The 20,814-nt window shown below is 39.1% G+C and overlaps 3 protein-coding genes across 5 annotated transcripts; 1 reads left to right on the top strand and 2 right to left on the bottom strand.

The window, feature by feature from the left end:
* Window positions 1-32: 32 nt before the first annotated feature.
* On the top strand, window positions 33-11,944 carry LOC139779041 (uncharacterized). The gene is made up of 12 exons (XM_071717253.1): window positions 33-186; window positions 276-432; window positions 831-1,215; window positions 1,337-1,591; window positions 1,677-1,769; window positions 1,858-2,044; window positions 2,224-2,364; window positions 2,485-3,019; window positions 4,316-5,822; window positions 9,267-10,147; window positions 10,511-11,043; window positions 11,376-11,944. The coding sequence occupies exons 5-8, from the start codon at window positions 1,757-1,759 to the stop codon at window positions 2,624-2,626; spliced, it is 483 nt and encodes a 160-aa protein (XP_071573354.1). The 5' UTR covers window positions 33-186; window positions 276-432; window positions 831-1,215; window positions 1,337-1,591; window positions 1,677-1,756; the 3' UTR covers window positions 2,627-3,019; window positions 4,316-5,822; window positions 9,267-10,147; window positions 10,511-11,043; window positions 11,376-11,944.
* A 557-nt stretch (window positions 11,945-12,501) lies between these two features.
* LOC139779035 (mediator of RNA polymerase II transcription subunit 24-like) lies at window positions 12,502-13,907 on the bottom strand. Its single transcript, XM_071717232.1, has 3 exons — window positions 13,813-13,907; window positions 13,391-13,742; window positions 12,502-13,223 (listed from the first exon to the last, which is right to left on the bottom strand). The coding sequence occupies exons 1-3, from the start codon at window positions 13,868-13,870 to the stop codon at window positions 13,169-13,171; spliced, it is 465 nt and encodes a 154-aa protein (XP_071573333.1). The 5' UTR covers window positions 13,871-13,907; the 3' UTR covers window positions 12,502-13,168.
* Window positions 13,908-14,719: 812 nt separating this feature from the next.
* Window positions 14,720-17,727, bottom strand: LOC139779034 (mediator of RNA polymerase II transcription subunit 24-like). Of its 3 annotated transcripts, none has more exons than XM_071717229.1 (6): window positions 17,239-17,727; window positions 16,555-16,906; window positions 16,255-16,498; window positions 16,062-16,160; window positions 15,853-15,978; window positions 14,720-15,733 (listed from the first exon to the last, which is right to left on the bottom strand). In XM_071717229.1, the coding sequence occupies exons 2-6, from the start codon at window positions 16,653-16,655 to the stop codon at window positions 15,518-15,520; spliced, it is 786 nt and encodes a 261-aa protein (XP_071573330.1). In that variant the 5' UTR covers window positions 16,656-16,906; window positions 17,239-17,727; the 3' UTR covers window positions 14,720-15,517. The 3 variants fall into 3 exon arrangements, with proteins under 3 accessions (XP_071573330.1, XP_071573332.1, XP_071573331.1); XM_071717231.1 differs by having other exon boundaries at window positions 15,893-15,978; XM_071717230.1 differs by having other exon boundaries at window positions 14,721-15,733; window positions 16,603-16,906.
* Window positions 17,728-20,814: the final 3,087 nt, after the last annotated feature.

Here is a 20,814-nt window from a genome sequence, read left to right as displayed (position 1 = left end):
TATTGTTGTTACGCGGACTTGTTTTTAAATTGCGCGTGACCTTTTTCCCCCCGCTTCCTTATGTCGTCGATATCTTGTATAAGGCAAGCGTGCCATTCTGTGTGTGAACGTCCTCGGAGACACACCGATCCCTGTAATTGATTGACGTGGCGTTGCGACTTGACTATTGTCCAGTATGTTAAATCTGTGAGTTACCTTGGTTGATATATTTTGTGTTATCTATTGTGTTACTGTATGAATATTGAGAGAGGATGGTACTCCGATTTTGTCCACAGGCGTTGCGTCACAATGACAACGACATTACATCTGTTTGAAAATTTCCTGGCGCTCCAACCAGGAAACTTCTATGCGACGATATTCTGGAACGTGTCGGAGTGCACATCTAACATAACTGACCAGCGATGATTTGTTGTTTACGGCGGTAGAATACCTGTATGTATGTTTGCGACGTCAGACCAATTTTGTATTAATTTGTATATGTAGGAGTTACGCTGAGGAGGACCCCAAAGAAGGGTCGAAACGTTCGTGAATTTGACTTCGTTAATTTTGACTTCTGAGAATAAAGTTTAGCGTTTTAACGACACGCTTGTGCTCTTATTGCCCGTTTAAGGTTTTTTCGTTTAAATTATAGAGCCTTACTTAGTTATCAAGAAAATATTCTTTCTTAAAGACAACCGTTACTTACTAAAAGAAAAAAAGTAAATTGAGTAATCGCTTTTTTAAGCAGTACAATTGATATGTTCCTGTGTGTATGCATGTACACACGTATGTACATACGTACGCACAAAACATTTTTCTATGTTAGAAAATTTTATTTCTGTTTAAAAAAGGCGAGAAACTATCATCGCTCAGGACGGGGGCCCGGCGTTAAGCGCCGCTCGTGCGTCGCGCAGTGTCATCATCGCCGCTTGAAGTAAACAACTGCCCGCGCGCCGACCGCGGGGCGGCCGCATCTCACCGCGCGCTTGGATTTGGCGGTGGGCGGGCCAATACGGCGATTTTTAATCATTAATAACTTATCAACTATCGCGAAAATTGCAAAATGGTACATGACTTTTCGACTCAGTTTGGCTCGCTCTATCTAAATATGAGAAAAGTACCAAACATTCAGTGACACCCTGTATATAACACTTACATTAAATTAAGAAGTAGTCCACCACGTACGTAAGGCAGTTGGCTCACGATCCAGAGGTCCCGAGTTCGAATCCCATCAAGGTAAGTGTTTTTTTCAAATACGAGAAAATATTTATAATCATAGACTGCATCTTAAGAAACAAATTTAGTTAAAAAATAGTAATAAAATTTCGAAATAAATAATTTTTTTTATTTCTCCAAGAATTTTGGATTCCATGGGATTGGACCATCTCATTTCGAATCCCATCTAATTTCATCTAATTCCGCCAAAAAAGGGATTCAAAGGTATTAAAAAATTTTAATATCTTTTAATCCTTTTGCGTTTGCTGGGATGCGCAGTCGTTCAAAAGTAGAGGGGAGCAGTCAACCAATCAGAAGTGCCCCAATTACACAGAATTCAATATGGCAGACACAGATTTGACAGATTGCGATTATAAGCAGCTGTAAGCAGTGATAGGTGAATATATTGCTCAAATTATTAAAAATGCTGAGCTGCTTTGTAAAAAATTGTAAAAATAGGACAAATGTCCTTTTTATGAAAGATGTGAAATTTTACTCGGTTCCTAAAGATCCTCAATTACGAATAAAGTGGTTGGAGGCTTGCCAGAGGGATAAAGACTGTATGATGAAATGTGGTATGTAATGAAATTACAGTTTTAACCTGTATTATATCTCGTTGCGTAAATATTGTAATGCTATATTTTTGATATAAATTACTTTTAGAAAGAGTATGTGAAGTGCATTTTTTATCAAATTGCTTTGAGGAACAAATGACAAAAGGAAAATTAAAACGTAAACTGAAGGCAGGATCTATACCAACTGAACTGCTTCAGCTGCCGAAGGAAAGGCAGAAAAGAATAATGCATACAAATAACACTAACAATAATGCAGGACCAGAGAAATCAGTTCGGTAAGAATGAAAAATTTAAAATTTAGAATTTATTAATTTTAAAATTAATTCACCAAAAATATTAAATTACATCGCATTCAATCGATTAATTAACGTACGTTCTTTCTCATTTACTGGGTGTTATTATTGTTTTTAATCAATTTTTCTAATACATTTGTACACTTTTTAAATGATTACAGCACCGCAATACCAACATATGCTGAGCTTGTTGAATGTCCAACCAAGGAAACTGAAAACGAGTCCATTCCAGAACGTACCACATTCAATAAACCAGAAGCTGTGGAAGATGTATCAATGGAAAATATTGATCTTACACACAAGTATGCATCGTCTTTAGCTCTTTAGTGTTAATGCTAATTCTTATCTAATTATATCAATATTACTTTGAATGTTGTAAATAGATTTATTTAATTAATTGCGTCATGTGCTGCACTTTTTAGAAGTGTACAAGATGCTACAGAGAAAAGAAAGCTAGAGGAAGTGCTTTCAAAGCGTTTTAAAGCATTAAAAAAAGAAAATGAGCAACTTACACAAACTTACATAAACGATAAGAAGGATGGAAAAAGATGCGAATATTCGTGAAGAACAAATTGGCACCAATATTCTCCGCTCTGAAACATTAGAAAAAGAAAATGAACAACTCACACAAACGATAAAAAGGATGGAAAAAGATGCGAATATTCGTGGAGAACAAATTGCCACCAATATTCTCCACTCTAGGGGAGACCGGGGCTAGACCGCTACCGGGGTAAATCCGCTAAATCAAATATCTCGGAACCTGTATATTGTGCGAACTCGCTATTAACATTGTAAACGCTGCTTATGGTACCCATGTGACCAACGGAGTTTCGGCAGGTTACCTGCCGTGTTATGATTTTTACGAGGGCAAACGTGTTTTCGGAAGGTGAAAGTGAAATTTTCTGCGCGTGGAAATATTGTAATATCTGCAATAATATTTGCTCTCCAAATCTCGAGGTACGTGATTATGAAGAGTAATGCATGCTGAACACGAATCCAGTGTAGTTTTTTCATTATCGTTAATGTCTAATATTTCGTGGGCGATCAAACCTGAAACTTATGTTTGGGGCTTATCCGCTAGTAAGCAGCCGGGGCTGGTCCGCTAGTCTCGTCACTGTGGCGCGCCGGGCGCACGACTTCAGCTCACGGCGATTTCAGGTTAGGTTTCCCTCGAGCGGCGTGATTCTGTCTTCCCTTGCACGTGCGTCAGTGTCAGTTTGTGTAGGAGGGAAATGGTACGCACGTATCGTCGCAAAACGGGTGTTTTGGCCGACCGAAAAGTTGGTGGACCGTTGTTTTCGAGATCGCACGCGCTTACGGCACGTCGGCGAGGTACGGCGAGACACGGCACGGCTCTGAGATCCCGCGATTTCCGCGCGAGAGTTGACATGTCGCGCGCGCGGTAGATCGTCGTTGTTGGTTGTTGTGTCAGTGACAGTCGCGCGTGCAACAGCATCGTCCAGCGTTCGCCGCATCGTCTCGGCGTCATTGTCGCCGCCGTTGTAGTGGTGGTGGTGTCGGTGGTGGTCATCGTCGTCGTCGTCGTCGTCGTCGAGGAATCGGCGCGAGGACGCCGTCGAGTCGGTAAAATGGTCGCGCTCCACCGCGAGCTTTTCTAACCCCCCTGTCGCTATTTATCGCTCACCCGCGAGAAACGCGGCTTGGTTAGGTTGCTCGAGGGTCCGCGCTGATCCTATGGCACCGGAACGCCGTCACGCGTTTTCCCCGTGGTTGCCCGCGTTGACAATGTGATGTGCCGTTGGGGAGTTTACGATTTGGTTAACCTCTGTATTCACGTGCCTAAATTGTTTTATGGAATAGGTAAAACAATTATTTTTTAATAATGTTTCGCATAAAAATTTTTAATAAATTTTTATATTTTTCTCTTAAAAAACAATTATTAAAATGTATCCTATCATTTTTCAGGATTAGATGTACGTATATGTATTGAAAATGAAGTGTAACGGATTAACCCCGGGGGGGGGGGGTGGCGGTTCAACCCCGGCATTTTTGAGATTTTAATTTTTGCACCGTTGTCGTTTTTGCTCTATACCGGTTAAACAAAGCGACGTAGATAAAAATTTCCTGTATAAATTTTGTAGCTAAAGGTTCACTCTTTACAGTGGTATACCACATTTAACTACAATTATTTATTTTGTTGTTAAAAATCGGCACCGAAAAAAAACTAACGGTCTAGCCCCGGTCTCCCCTATATTTGCGCCAACTCAAGTAAAGAGAATTGTCTCTCCACAGAATAAGGCAAACTGGTCGATTGAAGATATTACTTCCGCCATCGCTCTTCGCTCTGTCAGTGCAAGGGCATATAATTATTTACGCGAGGTCCGGAAAATTCCTCTACCTTGTGTGAGTACTCTTCGCAGATGGATTTCAGAATTTCAGGTTAACCCTGGAATTCTTTATGCAGTTTTAAAAATAATGCAAATTAAAGGAGAACGATTAATAACTGCGGAGAAGTTAACTGTACTGACCTTCGATGAGGTTTATATTTCTAATAAAATAGATATAGACGTGCGAGAACAAAAGATTTACGGACCTCTCAAAACTTGTCAAGTTGTAATGGCCCGTGGTTTGTTTTCCAAATGGAAACAGCCAATTTATTATGATTTTTCAAAACCTATGACAAAAGAGATTCTTTTCGTAATAATTGAATCATTGTATAAAATTGGTTATACAGTCATAGCTACGATAAGCGACATGGGTCTTACTAATGTAGGACTTTGGAGAGAGTTGAATATCGGAATTTCAACAGTAAAAAAAGTAAATGAAGTTCAAATCGATGAATGCACAAAAATACAATGTTTTTTCCCACATCCATCAAATTATGATTTAAAGATATTTGTATTTGCCGACGTACCTCACCTTATAAAATTACTAAGAAATAATTTCATAGATTCAGGCTTTATAATCGACGGTGAAATTTTTGATAAATTCCTATTGGAAGAGTTACTTCAATTAAATTCAAAGGATTTGAAAATTTCGTTCAATTTGAGCAGAGAACATTTAGACGCTAAGGGATTTCAGCGACAACGCGTTAAGTTAGCCGCACAAGTATTTTCACTTAGAAATGCTAAAAGTTTGGAATATTGCGGCACAAAAGGTTTCTTGTCAAAGAACAATTGGCAAGAAATGTCATATATGTTGAAGACAATTAATAATTGGTTTGATATCCTAAATAGCCAATGTAAATTTGGTAAGCATAGCGGTACACATGCTTACGGAGTTGAGCTAAACAAGCAAAACGAAATTCTCGATGAGATGAGTAATTTAACTTCAAAATTGAGAGTAATAAAAAAAACAGGGCTTCTACCATTTCAGAAAGGTATTTTGTTAACAAACGAATCGTTAAAAAAGCTTCTTCCCTACTTAAAGGAAAAATACTCCGATGACAAATTTCAACCGCAATATATAATCACAAGAAGATTATGCCAAGATATTCTCGAAAACTTTTTTTCGTATTTAAGAGCAATGGGAGGAGCAAATGACCATCCATCCTCTGTCGAATTTAAAAATCGATTAAAATGGTACGTTCTGGGAAAACATTCCAATCATGCCATTTCTGAAAAAGGGAACACGGAAACGGACGCCGAAACTGAACCATTAATAGATCTGCAAGACTTTCATGCTGAAAGTGAAGGTAATATTTTTGATAACGTGGAAGATGACCAATTAGCGTCGGAATCTGCATTATTTCTTGAGAAGGATGACAAGGACAAGGAAAATGAGGACTTCTTTAATAACGGTACTTGTAATAATAAAAACTTATTTTTTAATACTTGTTATTTTTAGCAATTAATAAGTAATTGTATATATATATATATATATATATATATATATATATATATATATATATATATACATATATATAATTTTTAAGATAATTGTATACTTCCATTTCATTCATTCATTCATTCATTCATAAGTTTACTTTATTTACCCCAAGGGGTCTTAAAGGGCGTTTTGAAGGGACGTACCCAACCCTGTACATATCTATACATATCTTTCCAATTTCGGTCTTTGACGACCTCACAAACAAAATCATACCTCATAAATCCTAAATCATTAATCAATTCATACTTATAAATCAAACATAAACTAAAATCCAATACATCATAACAAAATAAATCATAATCATTACTCCAACGCCAACGCAAAATCAAATCGATCACAACATATTCCGTTGCAGCGTATTCGCCTCCCTACCCCTACCATAGTCTCTTCCCCTGTCCCTCCCCCTTTTCCGCTTCGTCTTCGTCCTCGTCCGATTCCATTATAAGATTGTCCTCCAGTTTCTTCGCAATATCCTCTTCTGCCGCTTCCCTTTTATTCTCGTTTTCCTCCTCCCTCATTTCCCTTCTCTTTTCCCTCTCCCTTCCTTCCTTGATCCTTTCCTCTATCGACTTGTCCTCGTCCATCTTTATTTTCATCCTACTTCCCTCTCTTCTTCTTGCTTCTAATATACTCCATTTATCCTCCTCACTTCCCAACTTTACTAACAGCGTCAGCCAATCCCCTCTTAGTCCTAACATGACCACCTCTTTTAACTCTACCTTCACTCTCAGTCCTTCTGCGAACAGTTGCTTCATCTTCTTCCAGTTGGAGCAGTTTCCTCCCCATCTATCCTTCTCTACTCTGATTATAATGTTCTTCCTTCTTTCTTCTACATCGTCCTTTTCATTGTCTTCGGACCACCATTTTCTCCTGTATGCCTTTTCCTCCCTCTCCTCACTCCCGTCCCTCTTCCTTTTACCAGCAACTTGCTCCATTTTGTAAACTTTCCTTCTCAGATTTTCTACTTCCTCTCTCAGCTCCTTTAATTCCTCCTTGAAGTTCTTCATCATCTTTGTCGCTCGTCCCTCCAACATCTTCTCCATCGCCTCCCTGTCGATTTCTATTGTCCCTCTAACCTTCAGCTTTTCGTCCATTTTTTTTTCCTTTCCTCCTGTGTACTCTGAAACTTTGAACTCTCCACAATCACCTTCTAACTATCACTGCTTTCTTTCTTTTATCGTCCTTCTATTCTACCGTTCGCTTTTACTGTCGCCGCGTGCTTCTCTTACCTGTTCCCCTCCTACCGCGACCTACAATTATACCAACCATCTCGTTGCCACCTATCCGTTGCACACGCTGCGGCGACACCGGTCTGTTCTGTCGTCTTCGATCCCTCGATCCTGCTGCCCGTCCGTCGCACACGTTGCGGCGAAACCGGTCTGTTCTGTCGCCTTTCCTTCCGTTGCCATTTCCTCCTTCCCACTAGATTCCCTTCTTTTCTCTCTTTCTCTAAGACCACTCCTTCTCCACCCCTCCTCGCCTTTCCATTTCTTCTGCCAGCCACTCCTCTCCTCCAAATATCCTTCGCTTTCGTTCCATATTAGTTCTTTACCATCCACCCACATCTTCTGGTAACCAATTGTCGTTTTTTTTCCTGCCTCTCTTTCCTCTTTTGCTCTCTTTCTTATTTCCTTCTGTATCAGTCTTTCCTTTTTTGTGAGGTCGTCATCCAAAAAGCTGTCAAATTTTTTCCCTAACTCCTTCCTAGCTCTCATTATCTCCCTCTTGGACTCCCAGTTCCTACACTTCAGCATTATCATTTTATTGCCTCTATATCCTATGTTATGCACTTCCTCAATTGCCACTTTTGTTTTATTTATTTCTCCCACCAACTTCTCGACCTTCTCTTTCCTTTCCGTCTCATTTCCTCCCGTCGCTTCCTTCACTATAATATTGTTTCTCCTTCTTCTTCTCTCCTTCATTTCCAGATTTTCCCTTATCTCTTTCCGTTTCTCTATTAATACTCCTTCCTCCTTTTCTTCCTTTCCATTCAAGCCCGCCTTTTCTACTTTTTCCTCCAAGCTTTTCAATCTTTTCTCTATCGCCTTTTTTTGCATTCCCCATTCCTCCTCCCTCCTTTTGAATTCCTCCACCAACCCTTTTATTATATCTTGTATCACCTCTTTATCTTTTTTTCTTTCCTTGTCCTGCTCCTCCATTCTCCTTAGAATTTCCTTAAACATCTTCTCTGCTGTTGTGTTCTCTTTCCCTACTTCGTCTTTTTTTATCTTGTCAGTCAACGATCTGTTCATCTTCTTTAGTGCATTAAAGTTCTCTAGCAGCTCCTCTTCCGCTTTTGCTGTTAATTCCTCCTCGATTTCTCTTTCTTTCCTCATTTGGATACAAGCTAAGAGTGAGCCCGCGCTGCCTGTTCTCCCTCTGTTCATTATCACTCTTTCCTTTTCCGCCTCCATCTGCCACCTTCGAAACTCTCTTTCCCCCTAGCTCTTGTCCCCTATGCGACGACCAGTTTTCCTATCCTTACCGATATTCCTAGCCCGCCTCTCCAATCCGCCTCCGTAATCGCCTTGTTCTCCCTCTATATTCCGTGTATTCCCTGTTCGTGGCCGTTCTTCACACACCGCTTTCCTTTCTTCCCTTCGCGTACTCTCGGCCCGTCTCACTTTCACTCGCGGCTACAACACCCTTTTTCCCCTTTTTTCTGCCCTTTTACGACTTCCCTCCACTTTCTCAAACTCTCTCGCTCCTCCACTTTCTCCTCCTCACTCGCGCTCCTCCACCTGACCTCTCCTAATCCCTCCTAATCTGCCAAAGTGCCCTCGCCTTACCCCCACGTGCCACACTGTGTCATCCCGGAACCGGAAGTCAAATTGTATACTTCCAATTTATATATATAAAATTACATATTAAGATTTGTATATACATACATTGTATTGGAAAAAAAAGTTTTATTTAACCACTAAAGGGTACTAACTTGCTCGGGCCAATACACTGATGGGCACAATATACCCAGCCGTGGTTTTTGTTTTTATATGTAATAAATAATGGCAATAATTACATCTCAGTCGATTTTCAGAATAAATGACCTCTCATCTGACCTCTTCATATTCAACAGGAGTTTGTGGGATGTTCAAATATCGTGGATGTTCAAATATCCAATCACATTTTCATCAGATGTTTCGGGGTTGAATAGGGCTACATCATTTTTACTCATTTCTGCAAACATTGGATTTTGAGAACAACTCAATTAAATGTGCTAAAAATTGCAATTTCTTTTAATGACAGGTTTTGTGTTAGGGCACAAAATGTTGTTAAATGATGTTGTAATAAGTATCATGTTGATTAATAAATTTTATTTACATTTGTAATTATGTGTCTTTTTCATAAATTATAGCTCCACAGTTAACGAATTTTTCGGCAACAGACCTGGAATGGGACCTATTAAAAGAATTCGAGGCCAATATTGCAGCAGAAGATATAGAATCTCAAGGATTAGTTTATATTGCGGGATATGTTGCGCATAGATATCGCCATCAGTATCCTCAATTAGGTAGTGCAACCAATACGGCGATACACTGTAACGATTGGCTGTCGTTTATTTCGCGAGGAAACTGTATTCGTCCGTCTGCAGACTTTTTAAAAGTTGCAGAAATTATGAATAATCAATTCATGTTATTTCACGGAGATTTTTTCAATCAAGAAAACAAAATTTTTGACAAATTAACCCAAATTGTATGCGTGAAAATAAATAATAGTATTCCAAAAGAGGTTGTTGCATGTTTGGTACGTACACGAACGTATATACGTTTACGAAAATTAAATAAAGATATAAAAATGAATAATTCAATTAAAAAGAAAGCTCAAAAAACTAAAAAAATTTGTAATGTATTATTATAATCTGTAATGTATTATAATTTTTTTTTCTTTATTTGCATTTATTTTATGAAAAGTTTTATTTTATTTAAAAAAATTTATATATTAATACAATTATATTATATATTTATATTGTATTATATATTAATACAATTGTTTTAATCTAGCAAAACTGTGTTTTTATTTTATTGAAGTTATTTCATTTCGAATTTCCGCCTTTTTGTTTGGGGCAGTTCTGATTGGTTCTCTGCCCATAATACCGCCATTATGCGCGTTGCTTCACCTTGTATACTTCCACCATGGCCCGTCGCTCGTGAAAGGACGCGACGCCGGCGAGAGACGGTCGAGGACGTGCCTTTGATTCGCCCTCGTACGAGAGATAACTTGATCGAGCTATTATAGGTTAGAACACGTTGTGCACATTAGGAGGTACTTTCCGTTTCACGCACGATGCGCATAATGCATTATTTATCCTTGTTATTCATCGAGTGTTAATAAACAAGGATAAATGATGCATTATGCGCATCATGCGTGAAACGGAAAATACCCTAAGGGTCGGTCTACAATCAGTCGTACAGTTGTATGTCGGAGGGTATTTTCCGTTTCACGCACGATGCGCATAATGCATCATTTATCCTTGTTTATTAACACTTGATGAATAACAAGGATAAATTATGCATTATGCGCATCGTGCGTGAAACGGAAAATATCTTCCGACATACGACTGATTGTAAACCGGCCCTAAGTCTCTTTCCGCTTCCGCAGCTTCCGCTAGTGCCATCGTGCATCACCTTCCGTAACTTAGCCGGTCAACTGCGACTTTATTAATTTTTTTTTTTAATCGTTTGTTGGTCGTTTGTTGGTGATTGTTGGCCTAATTACAACGTTTGTTGGTTCTTAATTTTTTTTTAAATTAAAAAAGAAAAATTAGCCTTAAGTTAGCCGGAAAAATTTTATTTTTAATTTAAAAAAAGCCTAATCGATGCGTAATCGTTTGCTGATGATTGTTGGTCTAATTTTAGCGTTTGTTGGTTTATTATTAGTCTTAAAAACGAAAAAAACCGAAAAATTATCTCACGTTAAAAGCCGCATTTGCAGTAATCGAAGATTGGTTTATTTGCTTACGACTTAAGGTTTATTTATATAAATGTAAGGCTAACATCTATAAAACTGGCTATGAATACGGGCCTTAACATCGGCAGAAAATCGCGAAAAGATCAAGAAACATGAAACATGGTGGTATTTCCTATCTTTTTGCGCCAAGCCATCGTTTGAACGAGAGACCGAGTGAGATTAAGGTAATTAATGTATAATTCTATATGCTAATGTTTTAAGCAGAACTTTCTTTGATTTCTAATAGCGTTTTTCGAGCTGGTGCGCATTCAGTGCACATTAAAGCCGTCATACACAAACCAACGTAAAGTGTATGTTTAGTATAAACAGGTTAAATCATGATTGCATTATTTGATAAAATATGTACTGGGTATTTTATCAGTCAAAATATTTGCATTTTACTTTGAATATTAGAGATTAAATTAGTGTATAAACAGCTTTAATGTGCATTGAGTGCGCACCAGCTCTGCCAGTGAAAAACGCTATAAGAGGATATATCTTATTTTTTCTTGCATAGATAAACAGAATGTTATCGGAAAGTCATCTAAGCATTTTGAGAAGAATCTTCGGAAAGATGAACGTAGAAATCAATTGTTGCAATTAAGAAGAAAGAAGCACGAGCAAGTATTTGCGCAGAAGAGAAATTTCGGTGGTTTTTCTTCGTCACCTGTTCTTATCTACGTCATACCTGACGCTAGTTTTCAGGAAGTTATTGAAAAATGAAAGATGATAAAGAGAAGTTAGACGCTAGAAAAGTATTATTTATAATCTATACATATATATAGATATATATGAATATACATAGTTTATATGCATTATATACATTAATTTTGTACAGCGTAAATCGAAACTATTTGTAAACTGCGAATTTAATTCTATTCTCTAACTCTTACTCTATATATGTATTATATTGCTTATAGATTCGTTTTCACTATATATAAACATACTATTTTCTAATGCACTTCAATGTAACGTAAAGCTCCAGTTCGAGTTCCTAGCTGTAAGTAAGCTATATTTTAAGAAACTTGTGCAGATAATTTGTAAGAATAGTTCTTGCTAAGAAGTGGAATATAGACCTGAGATACATATAGTACTTATTTATTGTAAAAGACATGGACATTAGGATCTATATAAAAATTGTATGTAATAATAAGGTTCTTAAAAAAATGACGTTTTGTTACTTCAAACAAATCTATAAATTTACAGTAAAACACTTTCCACAAGTGAGAAACGGAAGCATATATACATTTGAGAAGTAGGTTTTTTTTTCAAGAGAATTCTACTAGGAAACGTATATTCACGTATGAATACGAGAATTCTCTTCAATTTTATATAAATTCAATCAGGTTGAAGCTTATATTCTTATAAAATAACATATACTCTTAATGATCACATAAATAATCTTTATTTATAAAAATACAACTTATTTAAATTTTAGTTCTTTAAACGCAAACATAATGCGCGTATCATGAAACATTGTATCATGTTTTTAAGTGATCACATTTAGGTATCTATGATTTACTTTATTCTATCATTTTTTTAGCACATATGGTAAGTTTGACATTTATTTTATGCGTACTTTGACAACTAGGCGTCTTGAATGAAGAGTTCATGGGAAGAAAATGATAAATTCATAATTAATCCATTTTAAATACAATTTTATGTTTAAAGTAGAATTATAAACTTATATTTCTTCAAATGCTTTGAAATGTAGATATATCAGATGCATTTTCTAATCTAAGAATACTTTCAAAGTGACTACGTTCAAATATTTGTTCTAACTTTATTTGTAGTAAAGAAATAGGTAATTTTTAGATCGAGAAGATAATTTTTAACAAATGCCATGCGTCAAATATAATATTCTTCTTCTGTGTTTTATAAAATCAATACTTATCAAGTATGATTAGCTTAATAATTATTGAACATAATTATTTATTTATGCCATTACATACAAACATGTAAACCATGGCGCAAAAGATTGCCCCATACAGTAATATTTCTGTATAAGCTGTTAAGGCATTTAGACGCTTAATGTACAATTACATTGCCATTGTCAGTTGTCCTGCTAATATAGCAGTACAAGTGCCATAAGAATTTAGAGGATAATATTTGTGTACATTATATAGATATTTATATATATAAAACTGATGTATTTGTTCGTCAATATTATCCATGTGAAAAGATGCATTCTCTATTTTACGATAATTGTGACTTTATTTTGTAGGCTTCAGATTAATATTCCGCAACATGCATAGATCTCGCGCGGTGGCCTTGCGCGGTGGCCGATCATGGTTTGTATGTCGTACAATCTCAGCAGAATATCAGTCGTGAATAACTCGGGCAATGCTTTGAGAAGGCAAGGTACCTGAAAACAGATATACAAATGTTATTACCAACAGTTTATCCCACAGTTAATCATGGATTGTACGAATGGAAAAGAAAATTTTTTTTAGGAAGACCAAACTCTTGTATAATTGATTTTAACAGACGATTTATTTCTCCGGTAATTATGAAGGAGAGGGGCTTCCTTACCGATTTGGCTGAAACTTCACAATTTTGTGTATTTTGGTACACATCAGACAGGCGCGGATAATCTCGCAGTAAAGCCGCGCATTTGTATAGCACTTTAATCTCTGCACCATCAGCAGCTGGTTGACGAACACGGTTGTCTCGGTACTAGGATTCAGTAACACTTGAACGGCAAAGAGTGGCTGCAGACAATGCGTAATAGACTCCATTTTCATTTTCTCAGGGCAGAGACTTTCGATCTCCAGATTGCATAACTTTTTCAGTGAATCCTCTATCGGTACCACGGACTTTTGAGTGCTCGTCTTCAGTAATGTCTCGGTCTCCTGGCATTTCTTCACAACTTCTATGTATAGATCTAAAAGAAAAAGTGCAAATGCATAAGCAATTGCAAAACGTTGAATAATTTTCCATTGGTCACAGCACACCTTTGTTATCGTATTTAGCCAGATACATCATCGCGGACAAAAAGTCCGAATTCAGCATCTGTTGCAAAATAGGGGACACCGGGGCTAAAAAGTCTACGGGGTAAATACGTCTAATCAAATATCTCGGAACCTGTATATTGTGCGAACTCGCTATTAACATTGTAAACGCTGCTTATGGTACCCATGTGACCAACGGAGTTTTGGCAGGTTACCTGCCGTGTTATGATTTTTAGGAGGGCAAACGTGTTTTTGGAAGGTGAAAGTAAAATTTTCTGCGCGTGGAAATTTTGTAATATCTGCAATAATATTTGCTCTCCAAATCTCGAGGTACGTGATTATAAAGAGTAATGCATGCTGAACACGAATCCAGTGTAGTTTTTTCATTATCGTTGATGTCTAATATTTCATGGGCGATCAAACCTGAAACTTGTGTTTGGGGCTAATCAGTCTACAAGCACCCGGGGCTAATCGGGCTAATCTCGTCACTGTGGCGCGCCGGGCGCACGACTTCAGCTCACGGCGATTTCAGGTTAGGTTTCCCTCGAGCGTGATTCTGTCTTCCCTTGCACGTGCGTCAGTTTGTGTAATAGAGAAATGGTACGCACGTATCGTCGCAAAACGAGTGTTTTGGCCGACCGAAAAGAAGGCGTACCGTTGTTTTCGAGATCGCTCGCGCTCACGGCACGTCGGCGAGGTACGGCGAGGCACGGCACGGCTCTGAGATCCCGCGATTTCCGCGCGAGAGTTGACATGCCGCGCGCGCGGTAGATTGTCCCGACTCCCGGCCGCGGTAAATTGTCGTTGTTGGTCGTTGTGTCAGTGACAGTCGCGCGTGCGATCGCATCGTCCAGCGTTCGCCGCATCGTCTCGGCGTCATTGTCGCCGCTGTTGTAGTGGTGGTGGTGTCGGTGGTGGTCATCGTCGTCGTCGTCGTCGTCGTCGTCGTCGTCGTCGTCAACGTGGTGGTCGTGGCCGTCGTCGTCGTCGTCGTTGGCGCGTCGAGGAATCGGCGCGAGGACGCCGTCGAGTCGGTAAAATGGTCGCGCTCCACCGCAAGCTTTTCTAACCCCCTGTCGCTATTTATCGCTCCCCCGCGAGAAACGCGGCTTGGTTAGATTGCTCGAGGGTCCGCGCTGATCCTATGGCACCGGAACGCCGTCACGCGTGTTCCCCGTGGTTGCCCGCGTTGACAATGTGACGTGCCGTTGGGGAGTTTACGATTTGGTTAACCTCTGTATTCACGTGCCTGAATTGTTTTATGGAATAGGTAAAACAATTATTTTTTAATAATGTTTCGCATAAAAATTTTAAATAAATTTTTATATTTTTCTCTTAAAAAACAATTATTAAAATGTATCCTATCATTTTTCAGGATTAGATGTACGTATATGTATTGAAAATGCAGTGTGACCGATTAGCCCCGGGGGGGGGGGACCGATTAGTCCCGGCATTTTTGAGATTTCAATTTTTCCACCGTTGTCGTTTTTGCTCTATACCGGTTAAACAAAGCGACGTAGATAAAAATTTCCTTAATAAATTTTGTAGCTAAAGGTTCACTCTTTACAGTAGTATACCACGTTTAACTAAAATTATTTATTTTGTTGTTAAAAATCGGCACCGAAAAAAACCAGACTGTTTAGCCCCGGTCTCCCCTACTAGCAGGTTTGTCTACGAGCTCGCTCGGATGCGGAGTGAGAGGATTACTCTAGGGCGCCTTTGTCAAGGTGTGCAGGTAACATTGTAGAAGCCAATGTACAATAGACAGGACTGCCGCTGCCAAGAGATCTTCCTCTGGTTTACCGCGGCATGTGATACCAACTTGTATAGACTCCAGGAACTCCAGCAGGCTCACGATGCAATGGGGCTTGTGAAAAGCATCATATTTACTTATTCGCTGCAACACTGCAGCGTATGACACTAGCTGCAAGACAATTTGAAATATAAATCACTGACAAGTCACAGTATATGTGTATTGTGTAAGAAAAAATTAAAGTAACCCCTGAAATATATTATATATATATATATAATTAATAAACAAACCTGAGAACTTAACGAGTGCTTCAGATAAGATAGTACTAACTGATTAGGTCCTGGTCCCACTAACGCTTGTTGTAATATACAATCTGCTAAGTTATATACATCACCACTTACTCCTCTTGGCAAAATCTAAGAATTAATCTTGATTTTAGAAAACATGTAGAACCTTGAGAAGCAAATAGAAAGCACATCAAGGAAATACAGACGCTTACCGTTTTGATATTAATACCCCATTGCAAATCAGTCCAGCGTTCTCGCCAAGCTCGTAGCAAGAGAGCCAAAATCAGTTTGGCACTCAAAGTGTTAAAAATCTTTGAAACGAATATAGAAATTAATTAATTCTTTATTGTGAAGAGTTTACTCTTTGTAAATTTTATATAAAGTGTTAAACGTATCATTACTTACCTTAATATGAAGTCTTTGAATATTATGCACCGCAATTATTGTAGAAGGTAAACCTTGAGCAAGGCACATAATAATTTCCTTGTCCCAATCGCCTATAATATCTCTTTGCGTACCATCGTTTGCTTGACTCGCGACAGAAGTAACAAAGAGTATCGTGGTAGCAACTTTGGCTGCATCTAATGTTGCTAAAACGTCACCCATCAACGGTACAATGATAGAAAACCGCTGTTTCAGTCTTGGAACACTAAATTAATACAAATACATATATATATATATAATATTAACAAATTTTTAATTTACCTCACTAATAATAGAATAAACAAGTTCTTTTCCTGTTTTATAGCGTACCCAATATGTATAATGCCATTTGGACTAGTAGCAACATTAGCAGTTTCATCCATGTTAGTTACAGCAGATACAAAATGTTCTTTACATTGTATCTGCTGTAACTAATTAACAATGTCCACGTCACTTTGCAACGGTATGACACAGATAAGAACAGGTGACGAAGAAAAACCACCGAGATTTCTCTTCTGCGCAAATACTTGCTCGTGCTTCTTTCTTCTTAATTGCAACAATTGGTTTCTACGTTCATCTTTCCGAAGATTCTTCTCAAAATGCTTAGATGACTTTCCGATAACATTCTGTTTATCTATGCAAGAAAAAATAAGATATATCCTCTTATAGCGTTTTTCACTGGCAGAGCTGGTGCGCACTCAAAGCACATTAAAGCTGTTTATACACTGATTTAATCTCTAATATTCAAAGTAAAATGCAAATATTTCGACTGATAAAATACCCAGTACATATTTTATCAAATAATGCAATCATGATTTAACCTGTTTATACTAAACATACACTTTACGTTGGTTTGTGTATGACGGCTTTAATGTGCACTGAATGCGCACCAGCTCGAAAAACGCTATTAGAAATCAAAGAAAGTTCTGCTTAAAACATTAGCATATAGAATTATACATTAATTACCTTAATCTCACTCGGTCTCTCGTTCAAACGATGGCTTGGCGCAAAAAGACAGGAAATACCACCATGTTTCATGTTTCTTGATCTTTTCGCGATTTTCTGCCGATGTTAAGGCCCGTATTCATAGCCAGTTTTATAGATGTTAGCCTTACATTTATATAAATAAACCTTAAGTCGTAAGCAAATAAACCAATCTTTGATTACTGCAAATGCGGCTTTTAACGTGAGATAATTTTTCGGTTTTTTTCGTTTTTAAGACTAATAATAAACCAACAAACGCTAAAATTAGACCAACAATCATCAGCAAACGATTACGCATCGATTAGGCTTTTTTTTAAATTAAAAATAAAATTTTTCCGGCTAACTTAAGGCTAATTTTTCTTTTTTAATTTAAAAAAAAATTAAGAACCAACAAACGTTGTAATTAGGCCAACAATCACCAACAAACGACCAACAAACGATTAAAAAAAAAAAAATTAATAAAGTCGCAGTTGACCGGCTAAGTTACGGGAGGTTCGTGCATCGTGCATCGTGCCTCGTGCCACGATTGCGACGATATACATTTGAAAGACCGCGCCCGTCCGTGGGAAATCGTGATCGTGAACCGCGGGTGTCTCGTGCGTGCGACGGCCCGGCGCTTGTGAAAGGACTCGACGCCGGCGAGAGACGGTCGAGGACACGGTCTTACATACAGGTCTGGAAACTCCTGTGTTTTTAAGTGGTGGGGGGTGTCACCGTTAGTGAGGCACGTAGACCCCAGTATTGCAGCAAACCTATCGGACGGACGGGAAACTTTTTTTTTTGTTTCGGTGGGAGAAGGAAAAATGCCTTGGCGCATCCCTGACCCCGGCTGTCAGGGTATGTGGGGCTTGCACCCACTAAAAAACCTCTCCCAAAACCCAGGACAAAGGACTAGGATTACGACACACGGGACACACGAGGTATTTCATCACATGCCGCAATAAAGCCCCTCGCACGAAGCGACAGAAAACACCGTAAGCCTCGTACAAAGACACACGGAGGTCGAAATGGGGTGCTCATTCCAAGGGGAAAGAGACAGTCCCCCAGCTTAGTAGTTGGCAAGCCAAGCTACGCAGCCGTCTCGGAAATCCCCATGATAGTATCTGTGACAGACACATCATTTGAGGAGTTCTTCATTGACCGCGGGGACCGCCTCCCTAAGGAATTCACACCCCCAGGAGTCGTACATGGTCCCAGGACTTGCACGGATTTGACAAACAGAAACCTCCTACCCGGGTAGAGAGGTCTCACGCGAAAACAAGACACGGACTCGCTAAGTCAATAGCGAGCCCGTTAACATTCGGGGAAAAAACAAACACATCCCATCACCAAAGCAAAAAAGGACCCGGCACAACGGATCCAACAGACTCTAGCCGAGGCAGAAGGTACACGGCAGGAGTACAACCGCGCCCTTCCCCCAGACTCCCCCCCGAAGGAGAGAGTCCAGGGGGGAGAGCGCGGAAAACATAAATAGGGAGAAGAGCCGCCAAACCACGGAGATCCGCCAGGGGACGACCCACCGAGGTCCGCCGCCACAAAAGGCTTCCAGCACCCACTGTTTCCAGTGGGGCAAGAGCCCGAAACAGTAGCGAGCGGCAAGCCACGGCCGGCCAACCCCCGGAGGACCCCGCAGCAGAAAGACGACCGCCTCCCCAATAAACAAAAGGACAGGAAAGCAAGCACATTGCCAACAAGATAGCGAATAAGTCCCCGACGGCCCCCAAGGAGGAAGAGGGACAGGCACCGACCGCCCCCAAGCCACCACCCCCCAGGGATCCGGGAACGTCGCCAACGTATTCCAGAGCCGGCACGAAGCGGTGGCGGGACGCACTTCCGCTTCTCCCACGATGCATGGTAAACTCCGACTCCAGTCACGCACACAGCGACGCACCGGACCCCAGGGGAGGAAAGCCCGCGACCGACCAGCGCCCGCCCGCCCCAAGAAGAGGGACATCCAGAACAATTAACCAAAATCGCAAATTCACCATATGGTGACGCACACCGCAACTTAAACTCTACTAAAAGTCGCAGAAGAAGATGTCTAACAGAGAGAGGACGGGAAACTGAGCCGACCGTGACCATGTTCAAATGGTGGTAATCATGTGTGCGTCAAAAATCAAAATCATTGAAAATTGTTAACATAAATTGTAAATAATAAAAGATTGTTAACAATTGTTTAAATTGTTAACATAAATTGTAAATACAATGCCAAAAGCGTGCATTGTGCCGAATTGCTGGAAGAAATTTAAGGACAATACAGAAAAATGTTCCGTTTTTAAAGTGCCTCAAAACGAAGAATTGCGTAAAAAATGGGAATCTGCAATTCCAGGCATTGCAGTATTGAAATCGTCGCAACACGTGTGTGAGCGTCATTTTGAGCCGACGTGCATCGTGCGAAAATTAGAGAAGCGTAGTCCAGATGGAAAAATTCTCATTGATGTAAGTGTGAATTATATGAACAGTTTTGTCGATTGCATTTTCGCATTTGCATAAGGTAAAAAACTGTGCAACATCGTTCCCGGTAAAAAATTTTTCATATAAAATTATGTATAATTATATAGAATTATATAGAATTATATAAAATTATATATCAATATGTATATATGTATATATATATATATATATATATATATATATATACTCTTCAAATGTATATACATGATTCACGCAAAAACGGATACGATCCCCAATTCTCAAACTATATTTTTCTATAAAAGTCACAGCAGCTGTTACTGTTAAAAACGAATAGATAGAAAAAAACAAATAGAAATAAAACCAAAAAAATCTTCGATATTCCGTATTGCAGACAGAATGGGCAGATTGCAAGCAGAAACCGATAAAGATTCAGTCCGCTTCTGATGTTGTTTCTATCCGTCATGTTTAAGAACGAACATAAAATTATTTACATTACTACGAATTAAAACCAGTGTGATATTTTCAGGTGGAAGTATAGAAAATCCAGAAGAGGCGAGCGAATCCAATGTGGCAGATAATGATGACACTTCATTGGAATCAGGCTCGTTGGCTAATGCTACATCAAGTGACCGCGACGACATGGACGTCGATGTAGGTGATCTACACGACAGCAGAAGTATTTCGAATGCATCCGAAAGCAGTTCTATATCTGACGGTGAAAATGATGTGGATACTTCCGAGGAATCCGACGACGAGGATGTTCCACATGACAGAAATAACTGTGACGATGATCCGATAATGTTCGAAGTTTCTCAACTGAAAGAGTCTGAAGTTATGGAAATGATTACAGGGATTTGCGTGCGGTTTAATACGCCTTATGAATTAAGAAAGGCTATTGTTGACTTCACAAAATGTCTTGCAGGGCCGGGCTACACGAATTGGCAGATGACAAAATATAATATTAAGAAAAAGTATGACCCACACCTGAAATTGTAATAAGTTATACATTCTTTTGCTCAGCATGTAAATGTCCTTTATTAGGACCAGTGCAGAATAAAGAATTCGCAAACGAAACTGCAATCTGCCGAAAGTGTAACCAACAGAACCATTTATCTATGCGATCGGAAAACAAATTTGTGTATA

Source organism: Temnothorax nylanderi, unplaced genomic scaffold (genome assembly GCF_030848795.1).
Source record: "Temnothorax nylanderi isolate EJ_2023f unplaced genomic scaffold, tnyl_v1.0 TNYL_tig0206_pilon, whole genome shotgun sequence".
In the NCBI taxonomy this organism is placed as follows: domain Eukaryota; kingdom Metazoa; phylum Arthropoda; class Insecta; order Hymenoptera; family Formicidae; genus Temnothorax; species Temnothorax nylanderi.
This window is presented reverse-complemented; position numbering and strand designations above follow the sequence as displayed.